A 14,290-nucleotide genomic window follows, 5' to 3' on the forward strand; every position below is an offset into this window, starting at 1 on the left:
ACGGAATGCGTAACCATGAGTATTCACCGTTGAGTACTTTCTAAAGCGTACGTAAATGTTTTCAAGAATAGTTCGCACGCCATTTATATGAGATTTGGCAACTTCGATTTGCCGTACACAACTCTTTCGCAACGGGAACCGCGCATGCGCATTTACGTCGTATGGTTGAGCCGGGGAAGGTGAGAATGTTTATATTTGTATCTGTTGTTTATTTATTACGATTCTGCACGAGTTATTCGTGACTATTATATGCGTTTAAAATCACTCGTGACTATTCCTGAAGCATGTAATGGACTGCATGGGAAGGGCTTAGCGGCAGAGGAAGCGTTAGCAAAATAGCTAATGACATCCATGCATTCACGTTACTTACAAGTTGCACGAGAAGTGCTGTGCATGTGAACTTTACACCTTAAATACAATATTTTGTTTTAATTTGAAAATATAATCATTCAAAATGCCTACTGTCATCACTCATCTGCATTGTTAAGCCAGTGGAATTTGAATGTATGTGCTGCAATTTGTCTCTTTTTCATTCAATCCAGTTTACCCCTATTTGTTATAATGATTTTTCTTTCAATGTGGTTTAAGATTTGAAAAGCAATAAATGGATAGTGAGGAGGCTACAGCCCAGCGGCCAGTCACTTTGGACATCACGGTAGAAGATGTCACTGAGGAGACTCCGCCCCCAGACCCTCCAGAGTCAACCAGCAGTCAGACTCCTGCCAGAGAGAATAATATCCTGCAGCAGGGAGAGAGCATCGACCTTGGGGGAGACTTTGCAACACCCCAGGGAGACAGCATTGCTACACCATCAGAAAGCCTAATGGACAAGCTCAATGAGCAAATGATGGAGAGTGTCATTATCTCTGATTCACCTAATAACAGTGAGGAAGATGATGTTGCTCCGATTGATTCATTCCTCGATGGTGGCGTTGATGAGGGCGATGAAAAATACACATCATGTGACACTGAGGAACAAACCGACTGCATACAGATTGTAACTGAGACTGAAGTTTCAGATGTGCAGGAGGAAGAATATTCGGAGGAGACAAAGGATAGGACAAACACACAAGAGCATGCCCGTCCATCTCACACTGAAACAAAGAGTCCATCTAGTCTTAGAAGTGAAGAACCAGAAAAAGGGAGGCATCTCAAAGATGAGCCTGTGCCAGTGTGCACGATATTCAGCCAGAATAAGCAGCCGAATTCACTGTTACCTGACGGCTTCCAGCCCACCCTCATCAAGTCGCCCAGTTTTACCATGGGGAGTGGCGGGGCGAGCGATGACGCCGTAACCCCTAGCAAGTTGACGATTCCACTCGTATGCCAGCCCAGCCCAAGCCTCAGCAAATTCTTCACTGACAACGGACAGGCCAATCCGGCTTCCGACTTTTTTGATTCCTTCATGGCCCCCTCCTCCTTCATCTCAGTGTCCAACCCCAATGCGGAGATCCCGCCAGACCCAAGCGCATCACCGAAAGTCACCAACCAGCGCTCTTCGACTTCTTCCTGCGCCAGCCCTGTCACTCCCGCTCCTCGTTCAGGACATACGTCAGCGCCTCCTGAGTTCGCAGTCAAGTCTCAGCTCGGTCCATCTGCAAGTCACCCCCCAGCCTCAGCTCCAGTGGCTCAGCCTTTCAACCAGCTCCAGGCCGTGTTCTCCGGAAGTGACGACGCATTTGCAACGGCGCTAATCCTGAGCGAGGTGGACAGACGCCATGACGCATGGCTGCCATCTGAGGAGACGAGGAAGTCCTTGGTCTCCATGGCCACGCAGCAGTATGGCTCGGAGACAAACAGACTCACCATGCCGGGTCTCAAGTTTGACAACCTTCAGGTAAGGCAAAGAATTTACAAGGAAGCAGTTTTTTTATTTCAATTCACCTCTTTGTTAAATAAGTACTGCACCATTTTTTGATTTTAAGTTTGATTTGGATTACAACAATAGGCCATAAACTATAATAGTTTGTTGACGCATTGCATATTTTTTGTCACAGGGCGATGCCGTCAAAGATTTAATGCTTCGATTCTTGGGGGAGCAGGCGGCCATGAAGCGACAAGTTCTCACCGCCACCTCTGTGGAGCAGTCCTTCTCGGGTCTCAAACAGCTTATTGTGAGTTTGTTAAGTTTATTGATGCATTCCAAGTGGAATACTTCTGAAGAAAGTCAGTTGGGATGCTTTCCACGGATGGGCACGGCAGGAGATAGAAAGAGAAGACAGGCAAACCCAAGCTGCGTTAATGACGTGTCCTTTTCTAACATGTCAGCTGTCTCCTACAAATATTTTTGGGGAGTTGTCAATTTTTGTAGTCAACTACTGGAAGCGCTCATCTGCTGTGCAAGGATGAGTGGCATTGTCAAGGATGGGCTGGAGTTAAGACCGATCCTTCTGCTCCACTGCAGCTTCCATGCAGCGCAGCTGCACCATGGATTCCTCGTGATCCTGTTTAGCCACTGTTTGTGTGGGCAGTCGCTCCAACTCATTATGGCGGAGGATAGTACGCTGGCAACTACATTCAGTGCAAAAGTTAAATCATGTCTGTTCTTTCAGGAAGACTGCCACTTCCTGTAGAGAATAAAAGTAAGGCTCATAAGACTTCACGGCTATCCCATTCACTTTTTTGTTTTTTAAATATATATTTTTGTTTACAAAATAGGGACGAGTACTGAAAACACAAAGCAAAATTGGTGGGTTGCAATTTTAAGTTGTAATACCTGCAGTTACCACAAGATGGCAGACATTTCTTTGTTGCGCTTACACTGGAGCTCAGTAATACAATTTTGAATGAGATGAAAAAAATATTCAAAATTTGGTTTGCTGTTTAGTAGTTTTGTGCTGTGCTTGAATGATAATGTCAATGCAAGGCCCTGGAAAAAAAATGTGGTGGGGTTTTCACATATGCATTGAAAATATATTATTAAAAATAAAATAGTTGCACATGTTTTATCATCGTATCATACTGTAACTAGTAAATATCCTTGCGAGACGGGTCTTATTTAATGCTCAACGGCAACGAACAAATAATAGCGAAAGCAGTAAGCGCAGTAGAAGAAGGAACGGGCGGGCGTAGGAGAGAAAGGGAGAGGTGGAAACCCACTCGGCTCACGAGTTCCTTTCTCATGCTGTATCCATGTATTATGCATAGGGCTGCTGTGCATATTTTACAGGCATTCTGGACTCCGCTATCACACGCGCATGCACACACATACCAACGTGCGCCCACAAACAATACGCTATACATACCGTCACTATGTTTGTATGGGTGCCAGTCGTCACTGTCTGCAACGGGTGTAGGTGGCTCCTGCGAACCCAGGGCGAAATAATGAAAAGATAGCAATGGCCTGCAGCTGAAATGTCAAGAAGTGACAAGGAATGGAACAAACTGTGTACTTGTGTGTCTTTGTTTGGGGGGGGGGGTTGCAAATATTGTCAAATGTAGCAATAATAAGTCCAAATTCAAGTTGTGCTAAACTTTGTTCACGCCAATAATATTTAAAGTAAACAGAATGATCTTTATTTTTTTTCGTTTTGTTTGTTCATTCTTCTTTTTGTTTTGACAATAATCACAAAATAACACAGGGACAAAAAAAAGCTTTAACTACAAAGAAGCTTTCATGGTACCCCTTTTTTTGGGGAGTGGCAGAATGTGGATGATGACTAGTGGCTTTCCTTTAAGACAAACTTTAGTAGCACTCTCATCGTGTCTCTGAGGCAAAAAAAAAAAAAAGTGGGCCAAGCTGTTATTGTTGACAAGCACACCATTAAAACAGCCCACTAGTCAATCAGCCGTTCATATTACCCAGAGGCGTGTCGCTTACAACTTGGACTCTGCGCTCAACCATCTTTGGGAGTGTTACGCCGAGTTCTCGTAAAAAGCCACAAGCTACTTTTCATAATATATTAGAGCCCTTTTGTGTTTCAGCCTCTCTCTGTGGTGCTGTTGGAAAAGTCCAGCCATTGCCGGTGGGACGAATGATGGCTGATGTGTGAAGTTCATATCAGTAAAGTAGGGAACCATCTCCCTCCCTCCCCAGCTTGAGGGCAGTGTTGCGTCCCCCCGGTTCAAGTGTCTGAACAGCAAGTATATCAGCTTCAAAGCGAAAATGGCCTCGCTTGCAATGGCTGGACTTTAAGTATGTCATATACTGCTAATGTTTTCCCCCCCTCTGTGTAATTCTGGATCTTTATTGAAATTGCATGAGAGCTCTGCATTAACCAAAGCCGAGTTGAGGAAGTCTTTTTAAGTTTGCCTTGCCTGCAGGCTTTGGGTCTGGTGGGACCATATGTGGGCGTTCTTTTGTTCATAAAGCATTGTAATGCCGGGCTTCCTTTTTCCTTTTTTTTTTTTTTTACCTCATCAAAGTTAAAAAAAGCACAATGCGAGTTTCTGCGGAAATAAGATACCTCATGCTTTTTAATCATGCAGCAAGTATTGATAATTGTAAAAATCAACAATGTTAATTCAACACCTACAGAGATAAATCTCAAAAGTGTCCACACTAAAAAAAAAAAATTTGATTACATTGAGATGGACTTGCCGCAACTGTGGTAGTTAAAACTAGTCAACAGCAGCCAGTGATGATTTGACACGACACTTGTACTGTTGCCTCCTTTTTCCACTTGGCTCTTATGTTGACAATTAATTTGAATTGCTTTGGTCTAGACTGCTTTGGGAAGTCCTCAAGTCCCTGCCCTGAACTTTTTAGCTCCCTTTGGCATCGCCTGATGCTTCCCTCGCAGCTCCTCCGGCTCTCGTCTTCGTTTCGCTTTGCCACCCACTGCTTCTTGCTTCCATCACTTTTTTTGGCAAATGCTATTTGCTCTTTTATTTATTTTAATTTTTTTACCCCGTGTTGATTTCTGCACCCTCGTCTGTCGCTTTGCGTGCTGTCGTATGCCAAGTACGGAACATGCTAGATGTTCTCATTTCCCTTATCTGTCCATTTTACACCAGCACCCCAAAAAAACATACGCACCAACTCATTTATATTTTGCAGCAAAGCAAAGGTGTGCTTCTTCCAGCATACTAGGAGCCGTGTATTTTGTATTTTAGAGGGGCTACATCTGCTTGGACCATTCAGGCTGCCTTCTTGTTTTCAGCTTCATTTCTCAGCCTAATGAAGATTCAGAGGCAGCCTAGCAGCCGGCAGACTAGGCAGAAACAAAGGTTGGCTGCAAGAGAGGACCTCCAGTAATGCAGCAGTAATATAAAAGCTTAGATATATAAGGAGAAGAAAAAGAGCAGCAAATGGAAAAGCAAAGAGTCAGGGGTTAAGGAGACTATGATAGATCTGTCTCATTTAACTTGAGGAAAATTATAAAAAGCCGCTGGATGCAAATGGATCATGTCACTCAGATGTAGAATTGAATACGAGTTGAGATGTGATTGCAATCACTCAAGAGACTTCTATTTTGTTCCCCTCTGCAGAGCAGTAAGAACTGGCGCGCAGCAGTCGATCTGACAGGTCGTCTTTTGACCGCTCACGGCCAAGGATACGGAAAAGCCGGACAGCCCACTTCCCACACGGCTAACTCGCTACAGGTAGGACGCAAACAACGTCTTGGCCTTCACCGCGATGACGTATTTCTGCGTTTTTATTTTACAGCTTTGGTTTGTACGTTTGGCCCTCCTCGTTAAGCTGAACCTTTTCCAAAATGCTGAGCTGGAATTTGAGCCTTTTGGTGATCTGGATCAACCGGACCTCTTTTATGAGTTCTACCCCACTGTATATCCTGGGAGAAGAGGTACACACACATTCAAAACACACACACACACAGGTTAGAGACTCCCAAGTTTGAAGTCCTGATTTTTACAGTGACGCGACGTTGTTTCTCTTCACCAAGACTGCTGCGGACTCGGCAGCCAAGCTTTCCCCAGACGCAGCCTCGTTAACATTTTGAAGCAGATGTAATGTCTCCCTCGACTTTTTTTTTTTTTTTTTTTGGCTATAGATTTTTTCAAAAACCAATACCGCCGGCGGGTGCTATGGAAACTCAGCGCTGCAAAAGATTTACACTGAAATGGTTAGAGCTTTTAATTTGACAGTCGAGGTGGTCGAAGGAATGACTCATAAATAAAATATATGATCATTTTAATCCAATTTATTTGTACGCACCAGGAGGCTTTGTAACATTTTATCTGAAATATAAACTGGACCAATATTTGTGAAAGTTCCACAAGGGAACTTTCTTTCTTTGGTTCTCAAAATCCTTCAGATACTCAAACAACTCCACTTGTCTACAACAAGTCTTTACTTTTATTGGTCTTTTTTTTTTTTATATGCATGAGTTGCTCTCTAATGTATTGTGATTACTTAGTATCTACTTTGCCCCTCAAGCAACCACAAGGAAAAAAAAAGTGATAGGTACAACTCCACAGAGACACATCCTTTAAAAAGACCGCATGGCTTGACTTTCCGTTACTCAATAATAAATACCTTGTGCTTGCAAATGAACTGGCACAAGTTTTGGATTTTTGGCAGCATTTGTAAAGCATTTCTCCAGCCCAGTGCTCGTATTGACCACGCATTGTCATGATTCAACTCGTTAAATGCTCAGAGTTGGCTGCCCGTGTGCTACTTGCGCTCGAAAGGATTCGGATATGATTGGACCAGAACAGAAGTTTTTTTTTTTTTATTGCTTGTTTACTTCATCAATTTTGGGATGCATCAATTTACTGCAATAATTTAATCCCAGGTACAATGTCTGAACACGCACACCGTGTGTCTGCTTGCTTTGGTGTTTGTAAGATCACGTATGATCACGCAAGACCTCAGAGACTCAGTAGGTTCTCCTGCTATAGTGCGTGAAAGATGTCGAGACGGAAAGGGATGAAGCGCGGAGATGAGTGATAGCGCTGTGCACAGGGAACCATGTGAGGCTTTAATAATCCGCCATAGGTAGCTCAATGCCATCTGTAGGTTCTTGCCTCTCGGGCTGTCGAAGTGCGGGCGGGTGGGTGTTTGATTTTCATCTCGTACCTACTGCAATGTCCTCATCCCACCCCATTTATGATACTACCCTGTCCATCTCCCTTCCTAACAGGCTCCATGGTGCCGTTCTCCATGCGCTTGCTGCACGCCGAGCTTCCCCAGCACCTGGCGAAGCCTCAGGAGGCTCTGGATCGCCTGCACATTCTCAAAAGTGTCTGCCTCACCGTTAGTACTCAAACAAACAAGCACAGCCTCCAGATGAACATAAAGATAGTCACACTTAGCTTCAAGATTGCACATCCACATAAAAAAGTACATTACCCTGATGAATAGGGAAATGTGGTCAGGTTTTAGAGTCATTCGAAGATGCTGATGCCAGTATACCATTGTACAGTGCTGTGCTAGCAGTGATAGCATTTCTTAAACAGATCCTGGACAACTTGGAGAAAGGCTTGGGTGAAGATGGCGGCGCGATCAGCCTAACGGAGGAGAATAGGCAAGGTAAGCACACACATGAACACTCAAGCAGACTTTAGGCTGCAGACCTGGCGGCGGGCCCAGACTGCATCACAGGTTGGAGGAAAAGTGAGGTCACAGACCCCGCTGGGAAATGCACATACTCGCAAACAAGCACACCTGGCGCGCCACCGCAGCGTGCCTTGCCTGCACGACACACACACATATTGTCCGGCGCGCAAACACATCGATATGTGCTCTTAAAAGTGTTGAGCACCTCACTGCTTTGGTACTCGCGCTGAATATCAAGACGGCCGGCTTCTCCAGCCAGCAGCCGGCAGAACAGATCAATACGCATCAGTCTTATCCAAGCTACTCGCATCTGCACATGTGGTGGGGAATTAGACGGCCACTATAGAAATGTAATCAGCGCTTTTCCTCGCTAATATTACCCCTACGCACAACTCGCGTCCTTCAGAATCGCTCAACCGAGCAATAAATCTTCTTTGCCGGCTCCTGTCAGTCTGCTTTCCTTTTTTTTTTAACGCTCAAGATGCGATTAAGTAAGGTTCGTTTCGAGCCATGAAAAACAAGATGCCGCTCGCCAAATGGGAGCTAAATATACCACTTGCATTTAATCGGGGGAGAAAAAAACAAAACTGTCAGGATGGCGAATGTATATCTGTGTGGGTGCACCAGTGCTGCCAGTTTGTATAATAGCTCTGCCCTCTGTCTCTCCTCTCGCTGCCCACACAGACAGCCGACAGTCAAGTCAATAACACAGGGGCATGCCTTCGCACATCAGACCCCTACTGAGTGATTAGCTCCCCTCCCCGACACACACATTCGCTCGCGCACACTCACAGGTGTGCTGCCATGAATAAGAATAGGCCTGTACAGAAGCTCTACCACGGGGGGTACTGTCTGAGGAACAGAAGAAAAGTGCCGCAGTGTCTTCCCTATCCCCCCCCCCCCCCCCCCTTTAAATAAACCTCTGTGTGGAGGAGTAAAGCAAGGGAATTCAAAATAAAAGCAGGAGGTGCGGGAGTGACGGATCTCGGAGCGGAGAGCTCCGAAAAAGGGTGTGATGAAAACAGGAAGTCGACGTCAAGCAATCAATCTGCCCTGTATCCTTTCTTGATTTTAGAATCGGTAAAGCTGTGGAAAGCTCGTCTCAGTCGAGTCCTCTATTCCATGGCCAACTGTCTGCTGGTGATGAAGGTACGTATGTTTAATGTCCTTATACAAGTGTCTGCCTGTGTGCGAGGAGGGGGGAGTTGTGTGTGTGTGTGTGTGTGTGTGTGTGTGTGTGAGAAAAGGGGTGTGTGTGCTGTGATGCCAGGCGGGTGGAGGATTCACAGTGAAATCCCCCCAGACTGACCACTAATTGGATTCTTGGTCAGAGAGAGAGAAGAAAGGGAAGGGCGGCGATGCCTTTCGGAATGTAAAGAGAGCCACAGTGCCATCTAGTGTCCAGATTCAAGCCCTGTTTTACTCATTTGCATTCCCAGACATGGTGGAAATTCTTGACTGATAGTATTGGGACTCTTTTTGATTGCTCGGGTACGAAGGGGAGCGGTCCCTAAAGGGCGGAGACTCTGCTTCTGTATGTCAACAGAAAATAAGGCGTCGCAAATAAGCTCCATGCAAATATAAGCGCTTCTTATTATCGACGGTATCGTCGTTGTGCACCATTTTTTAACGGGTAGGAGTTTGCACAACGGGGGCCGGAAAAAAATATGATGCCGTAAAGACTCACAAATAACACTGCACTGAAATAAAGCTTTAGGGTTTATTCATACATTTTTAATAGCCGGTTATTAACTGGAGATTGCGCCTTTTAAGATGAACCTATCCGAGGGATAAACAACCGTTGGGGGGGGGACGTAAAAATGGCAGCGGAGCTCTGAGGAATCAAAAAATGATTGTGGTGTTGTGTTAATTAAAGCTGATGATCAGCATTTGGCATTTGTACGACAATTCTTGGTTGGACCTCCTCTCTGGTCCTACTCAGTAGTCGACACACCACGGCAGGAGCAATGCGGAGGTGGAAGTCGGGTCACCTCGCCCTGCTATTACTCCATATGTTTGATTAATGCCCTCTCTCTCTCGGCTTGCCCTCCACCTGTCTCCGCCTCCTGCCGCGTCCCTCACCTTTAGCTCATTTGTCTCTAATTCTAGTGACTTTTCGTTCTTTCTCCAGCTTGATCCTTTTTTTTTTTTCTCTCACTTTCTCTTTTCGGCCGACCCCCACTCATCAAGCGTTATCCGTGTCTCACTGCAGGACTATGTTCTGGCGGTGGAGATCTATCACGCCATCATCCAGTATGAACCCCAGCAGAGAGCGCAGCTGCTCAGTGGAATAGGACGCATCTTCTTGCAGGTTGATACATCAACACATAGCATGACATAGGCAGACTAATCATATAACCGTATATGTATTTTTCTTTTCCTCAGATTGGAGATATTCAAACAGCTGAGATGTATTTTTGCGATGTGGAGAAAACATGCCAGAGGATAGACAGTGAGCCCGGCCTCACAACATGCGTGCTGATGAACAGGTATGCGTGTTTACGTTTAGCATCCTTGCTAAAACTAAGTGCGCCTGTATTGCATTTGAATGCAACGCCGAAAATCTGGTTTTGGCACTTAAGTCATCGTAGCGTCCCTAAGCGGTGTGTTGAATTCACTCCGTTTTATTTCATCAATTGGTTGCACAAAAATAAAATCATCTGGCTATATTTTGTGTGCCTACTTTAAAATGTATCTGGATTCAGATGATTATATTATTCAACAAAAAAAAAAAAATCTGTGTACTTGGGGAATGGAGTAGAGAAAGCCCACTAGAGTAGTGAAGGACATACCGTAATTTTCGGACTATAAGTCGCGTTTTCTTTTCATAGTTTGGGTGGGGGGGGCGACTTATACTCAGGAGCGACTTATATACATATATATGTTTTTTTTCACTTTTTTGGGCATTTTATGGCTGGTGCGACTTATAGTCCGAAAATTACGATATTTACATAAGAGCGCTGCATATTTGAAATAGCTCTCTGATCTTGTCTGATACTATATCTAGTGCCCAATTAGTGTTTGTAAGACTTAGGTATAGTCAAAACATCACTTTAAAAAAAACTGACACGTATTTTCAATTCCAGGGCATTTGTCCACCTCAGTCAGAACAACTATGCTGAAGCACATTCGTCCTTCATGGACGTTTTAAAGACGGATCCCAAAAACCCTGTTGTAAGTCTCGGCCCTCCTGCCAATTCCCTTGCCGTTTCCTTAACCTTTTCCTCGTCCGTGTCGATTCCTAACAAGGCCAACAACAACGCAGCAGTTTGCCTGCTCTACCTGGGCCGGCTCAAGGAGTCCCTGGGCAAACTGGAAGGCCTGGTGCAGCAGGATCCAGCCCTCTACCTCCACGAGAGCGTCCTCTTCAACCTGACCACTATGTACGAACTGGAATCTTCACGCAGCACCCAGAAGAAGCAAGCGCTGTTGGAGGCCGTGTCCTGTCGGGAAGGGGACAGCTTCAACACTCAGTGCCTCAAACTAGTTTGAGAGCAAAAGCCGACAAGTACCGTCATCCCGGGTTATAGAGAATGCTCCTGATTATTTTAGATGATGAATTAGCTTTCTTGTCATTTTTCAAAAGTTCGATAGGGGGCTTGTATGGATGGCTTGTATGTTTTACAGGTCAGACAGAGTGACAGCGCCATGCAAGTCCACAACCTTGATGCTAAGACACCTGCCTCTCATTTGGTAAACATTCAATTGATATTACCTTCTATCTAATACGCATTGTGAGACTTGACAAGGGCATTAAGCTGAGACTCGCAATGCTTGAAAAGTCGAGCAAGCTTGCACTGTACGATTCCTTTTGAAACTTCTCCCTGAAAGAATACTGTACTGGTTGAACTGTGTCTTATGATACTTGAATGAAGCTTTTTAAAGGAGTTTATTAACTCAGACATCAACCACTGCAATTGCATTATTTCCCCTGAAAGCAACAAAGGGCCCCACTGTGTGCGTGTCCATTTGTGCACTCGTACATATAGTGGATATTGAAAGTCTCAAAGCCCGATTTGGGTTTTTGTGATGACTCAACATGAATAAAAATGACATCAGAATAGATCATTAAAAATGATTTAATAAAAGTATCAAGAAATAACAATGTTACCTAGGAAATTTTGAAATGATTTGCCTTTTTTTTTTTTATATAACAAAAAAAATAAGGGCATTTGAACAGAGGGGTGTGTAGACTTTATATGTGTGTATATAAATGCGTAAATGGATGTCAAGGTGGAAAATGGTTGTCATTCATTGAATTAAATGATTTACAATTACAATCTTAAAAGTGTGTTTGACTTTTGGGCTAGCATAGCTCACACTCATGACAGCTTTGGACAAAACATCATTCTTAAGTGACACCAAGTTGAGGGAAAATATCTCCCAGTTTTGTCTTTTTCAAAACATGTCATGAAGAAAAATGGTGCTGATGAGGACAGCCAATTAAAAACAAAAATGTTTTTGTTCAGGAGTTCTGCAACGAAGCCATATATTTCTTTCGTATCTCGTAGTCATCCGCTGGCCTGTTGTAGGCTTTCCACACTGGCTCCCCAATAAACAGCCTCATGGCCTTAGTATAATTCTATGGAGACAGAAAAAAAAAACATTCAGTGATGTAGTGTTTTCAATCTTGAGCGACCATTGTGTCTTTCTTCAAATTGATGTTCATGCCAATGAAATAAACACCTTAATGGCACCCAAATAATCCCTCATCGCTGGTCAAAAAGTTAATTTTATTCCAGCTATCAGATTTACCAACTCGTCCAAGGTGAAGCGGTGGTAGATGCCCGCTGGCAGGGTAATGAGGTCACCCTTCCCCATGGCAATTCTTATCCAGCGCTCCTCTTTGTCCCTGATGTCAAAGTAAGCCTGGCCATCAAGGATGTAGCGGATCTCATCATCCAAATGCAAATGTTCCTCAAAGAACATCTTTAACTGATAAAAGACAAAAGTTATTAATAGCAGACAGTTGGCTTTATGGGATTAAGCTCTCAGGTTACCTTCTCCTCATAGTTTGGCAGTGTGTTCTTCTCAATGGTGATGATGTCCATGAAGGAGTAACCTCGCTCGTTCCTGATACGCTGCAGTTCTGGGTCTGTTTCATAGATGTCAGCATTCAGCTGCAACCACAACACAAATCTGTGACGTTTTGGAGCTTCTGGGTCACATCTGACCAGTGCTGTCTACAAACACCTTGCTCACATTAAAATAGAAATACTGGTGACATTTTGTGAACCTAATAAATTCTCCTCTGCAGTGCATCCTGACTTTCCACCCAGACTTTGTTTCAAATGCAGTGGTGAGTTTCTCTCCATGATAATAAAGTCTTGTCTACAGTCAAGTATTCATTCGTGCAATGGTTCTGCAGAAACCCGAGGGATCATCCCAGCCATGCACACAACTCCTTGAAAGTTTGCAAGAATGGGAAAAAGCACGTGATGGCTGCACGAGAGTTACCTTCCAGTGGAAAACGCCAAGTTGTTGTAAGTCCTCCAACGATACGGGTCGATTCGGATCGAGCTTGTGCGGCTTTCTCTGGTCTTCGTCAGAGTTGTCCATGTACCAGGCTTCTATCGCCATGTTTACAAATCTGTAACCGTCTTGACACACCCAATAACAACACGTCAAGTTTGCACGAATATGAGCCACAATGGCGTCGTGTGGTGCGTTCACGTACCCTCCGTTTTACAAAGACCGTAAGATGTCAAATACTCTCGAATGAATGAATAATTATTTTTTTAGAAGAATTATTTCCACACGCCGATGTTAATTCACACAATTCCTCTGATAAAACAATAACAATTGCATTTTGCACATAGCAAACAAAAAGTCTTTTCCGACGAGGATGGGATTCGAACCCACGCGTGCAGAGCACAATGGATTAGCAGTCCATCGCCTTAACCACTCGGCCACCTCGTCAGATGCACCGTGAGTAGAAAGCGTCATCACAAATATTAACGACCTTGGTCCGATAAAGTAATTACGGTAAAAGGAAACGATAAACGGTCAAATGTTTTTTTAAGTTTGATTTGTTGTCATTCTAGGGGTTAAAATCGGGATATTAATATTTGCCGGCTGTGGGAATGATAAATGACCCATTCTGTCCACGAGGGGGCGGCAAACATCAACGCATGCTTAGTTGGCTGATCTGACATTGCCATAACCTCATGTCAGTGGTCCTTTGCAACAATGAGTCCAAAGCACACCTTTTATGAAAAATCTCAAGCCGCACCGCAAAACAAACATGCCACAAAAAGTGGATACACATATTAATTCTGTACTTTCTACGATCTAATAATAGATACAATAGATAATAGATGAAATAATAGATTGATTTGTTCTGTCTTTCTAAATCGATTTAATAGATGGATGAGCAAAGATATATTATTTGTTATAAATACCCAGGGGGCAGTCATTTATGTCATACTCACCCAACTAATTCAGTTAGTGGTGCAGTTATCCTTTTCCAAAGTAAGTCAAATGTCTTGTTTTGATTCAAAACAAGACTGTGGCAGAAGAAGCGCACAAGTGACTAAAGAAACAAAAACAATATTGTGTAAAAAGAACCTTAATTATCAGAATGATGCAAGAAGAGCAACTTGGAAAGTTAAACGCTCACATTCTGCAGATTTATATTTAATTGTAAGAATTATATTTGACTATCATTTCTTTGGATAGAGGTGTGTCAGAAAAATGCCAAGACTGCCCTCACAAAAGCTAGCCTATCATTTCAAATGCAAATGACAAGATTTCTTTCCGTCTGTGAGAAGAGCAAACAGCTGTTGGCAGGACCACTTCACCAGCCTGGCTGACGTTAGCTTCCTACTC

The 14,290-nt window shown here is 43.8% G+C and overlaps 2 protein-coding genes, 1 long non-coding RNA gene and 1 other non-coding gene across 4 annotated transcripts; 2 read left to right on the forward strand and 2 right to left on the reverse strand.

The window, feature by feature from the left end:
* Nucleotides 1-106: 106 nt before the first annotated feature.
* trappc12 (trafficking protein particle complex subunit 12) lies at nt 107-11,750 on the forward strand. Its single transcript, XM_061301049.1, has 12 exons — nt 107-179; nt 589-1,837; nt 1,998-2,114; nt 5,431-5,544; nt 5,609-5,747; nt 7,047-7,159; nt 7,363-7,435; nt 8,538-8,611; nt 9,675-9,773; nt 9,848-9,951; nt 10,549-10,636; nt 10,712-11,750. Exons 2-12 carry the CDS (start codon nt 605-607, stop codon nt 10,952-10,954), a joined length of 2,397 nt encoding a protein of 798 aa, XP_061157033.1. The 5' UTR covers nt 107-179; nt 589-604; the 3' UTR covers nt 10,955-11,750.
* adi1 (acireductone dioxygenase 1) lies at nt 11,524-13,128 on the reverse strand. Its single transcript, XM_061301050.1, has 4 exons — nt 12,920-13,128; nt 12,463-12,582; nt 12,218-12,397; nt 11,524-12,044 (listed from the first exon to the last, which is right to left on the reverse strand). The coding sequence occupies exons 1-4, from the start codon at nt 13,040-13,042 to the stop codon at nt 11,928-11,930; spliced, it is 540 nt and encodes a 179-aa protein (XP_061157034.1). The 5' UTR covers nt 13,043-13,128; the 3' UTR covers nt 11,524-11,927.
* Nucleotides 12,631-13,097, forward strand: LOC133169128 (uncharacterized). Its single transcript, XR_009718373.1, has 2 exons — nt 12,631-12,761; nt 12,831-13,097. It is a non-coding gene; the product is annotated as an uncharacterized LOC133169128 (long non-coding RNA).
* Nucleotides 13,129-13,299: 171 nt separating the features above from the next.
* Nucleotides 13,300-13,381, reverse strand: trnas-gcu (transfer RNA serine (anticodon GCU)). Its single transcript has one exon. It is a non-coding gene; the product is annotated as a tRNA-Ser (tRNA).
* Nucleotides 13,382-14,290: the final 909 nt, after the last annotated feature.

Source organism: Syngnathus typhle, linkage group LG16 (assembly GCF_033458585.1).
Source record: "Syngnathus typhle isolate RoL2023-S1 ecotype Sweden linkage group LG16, RoL_Styp_1.0, whole genome shotgun sequence".
Classification (NCBI taxonomy): Eukaryota; Metazoa; Chordata; class Actinopteri; order Syngnathiformes; family Syngnathidae; genus Syngnathus; species Syngnathus typhle.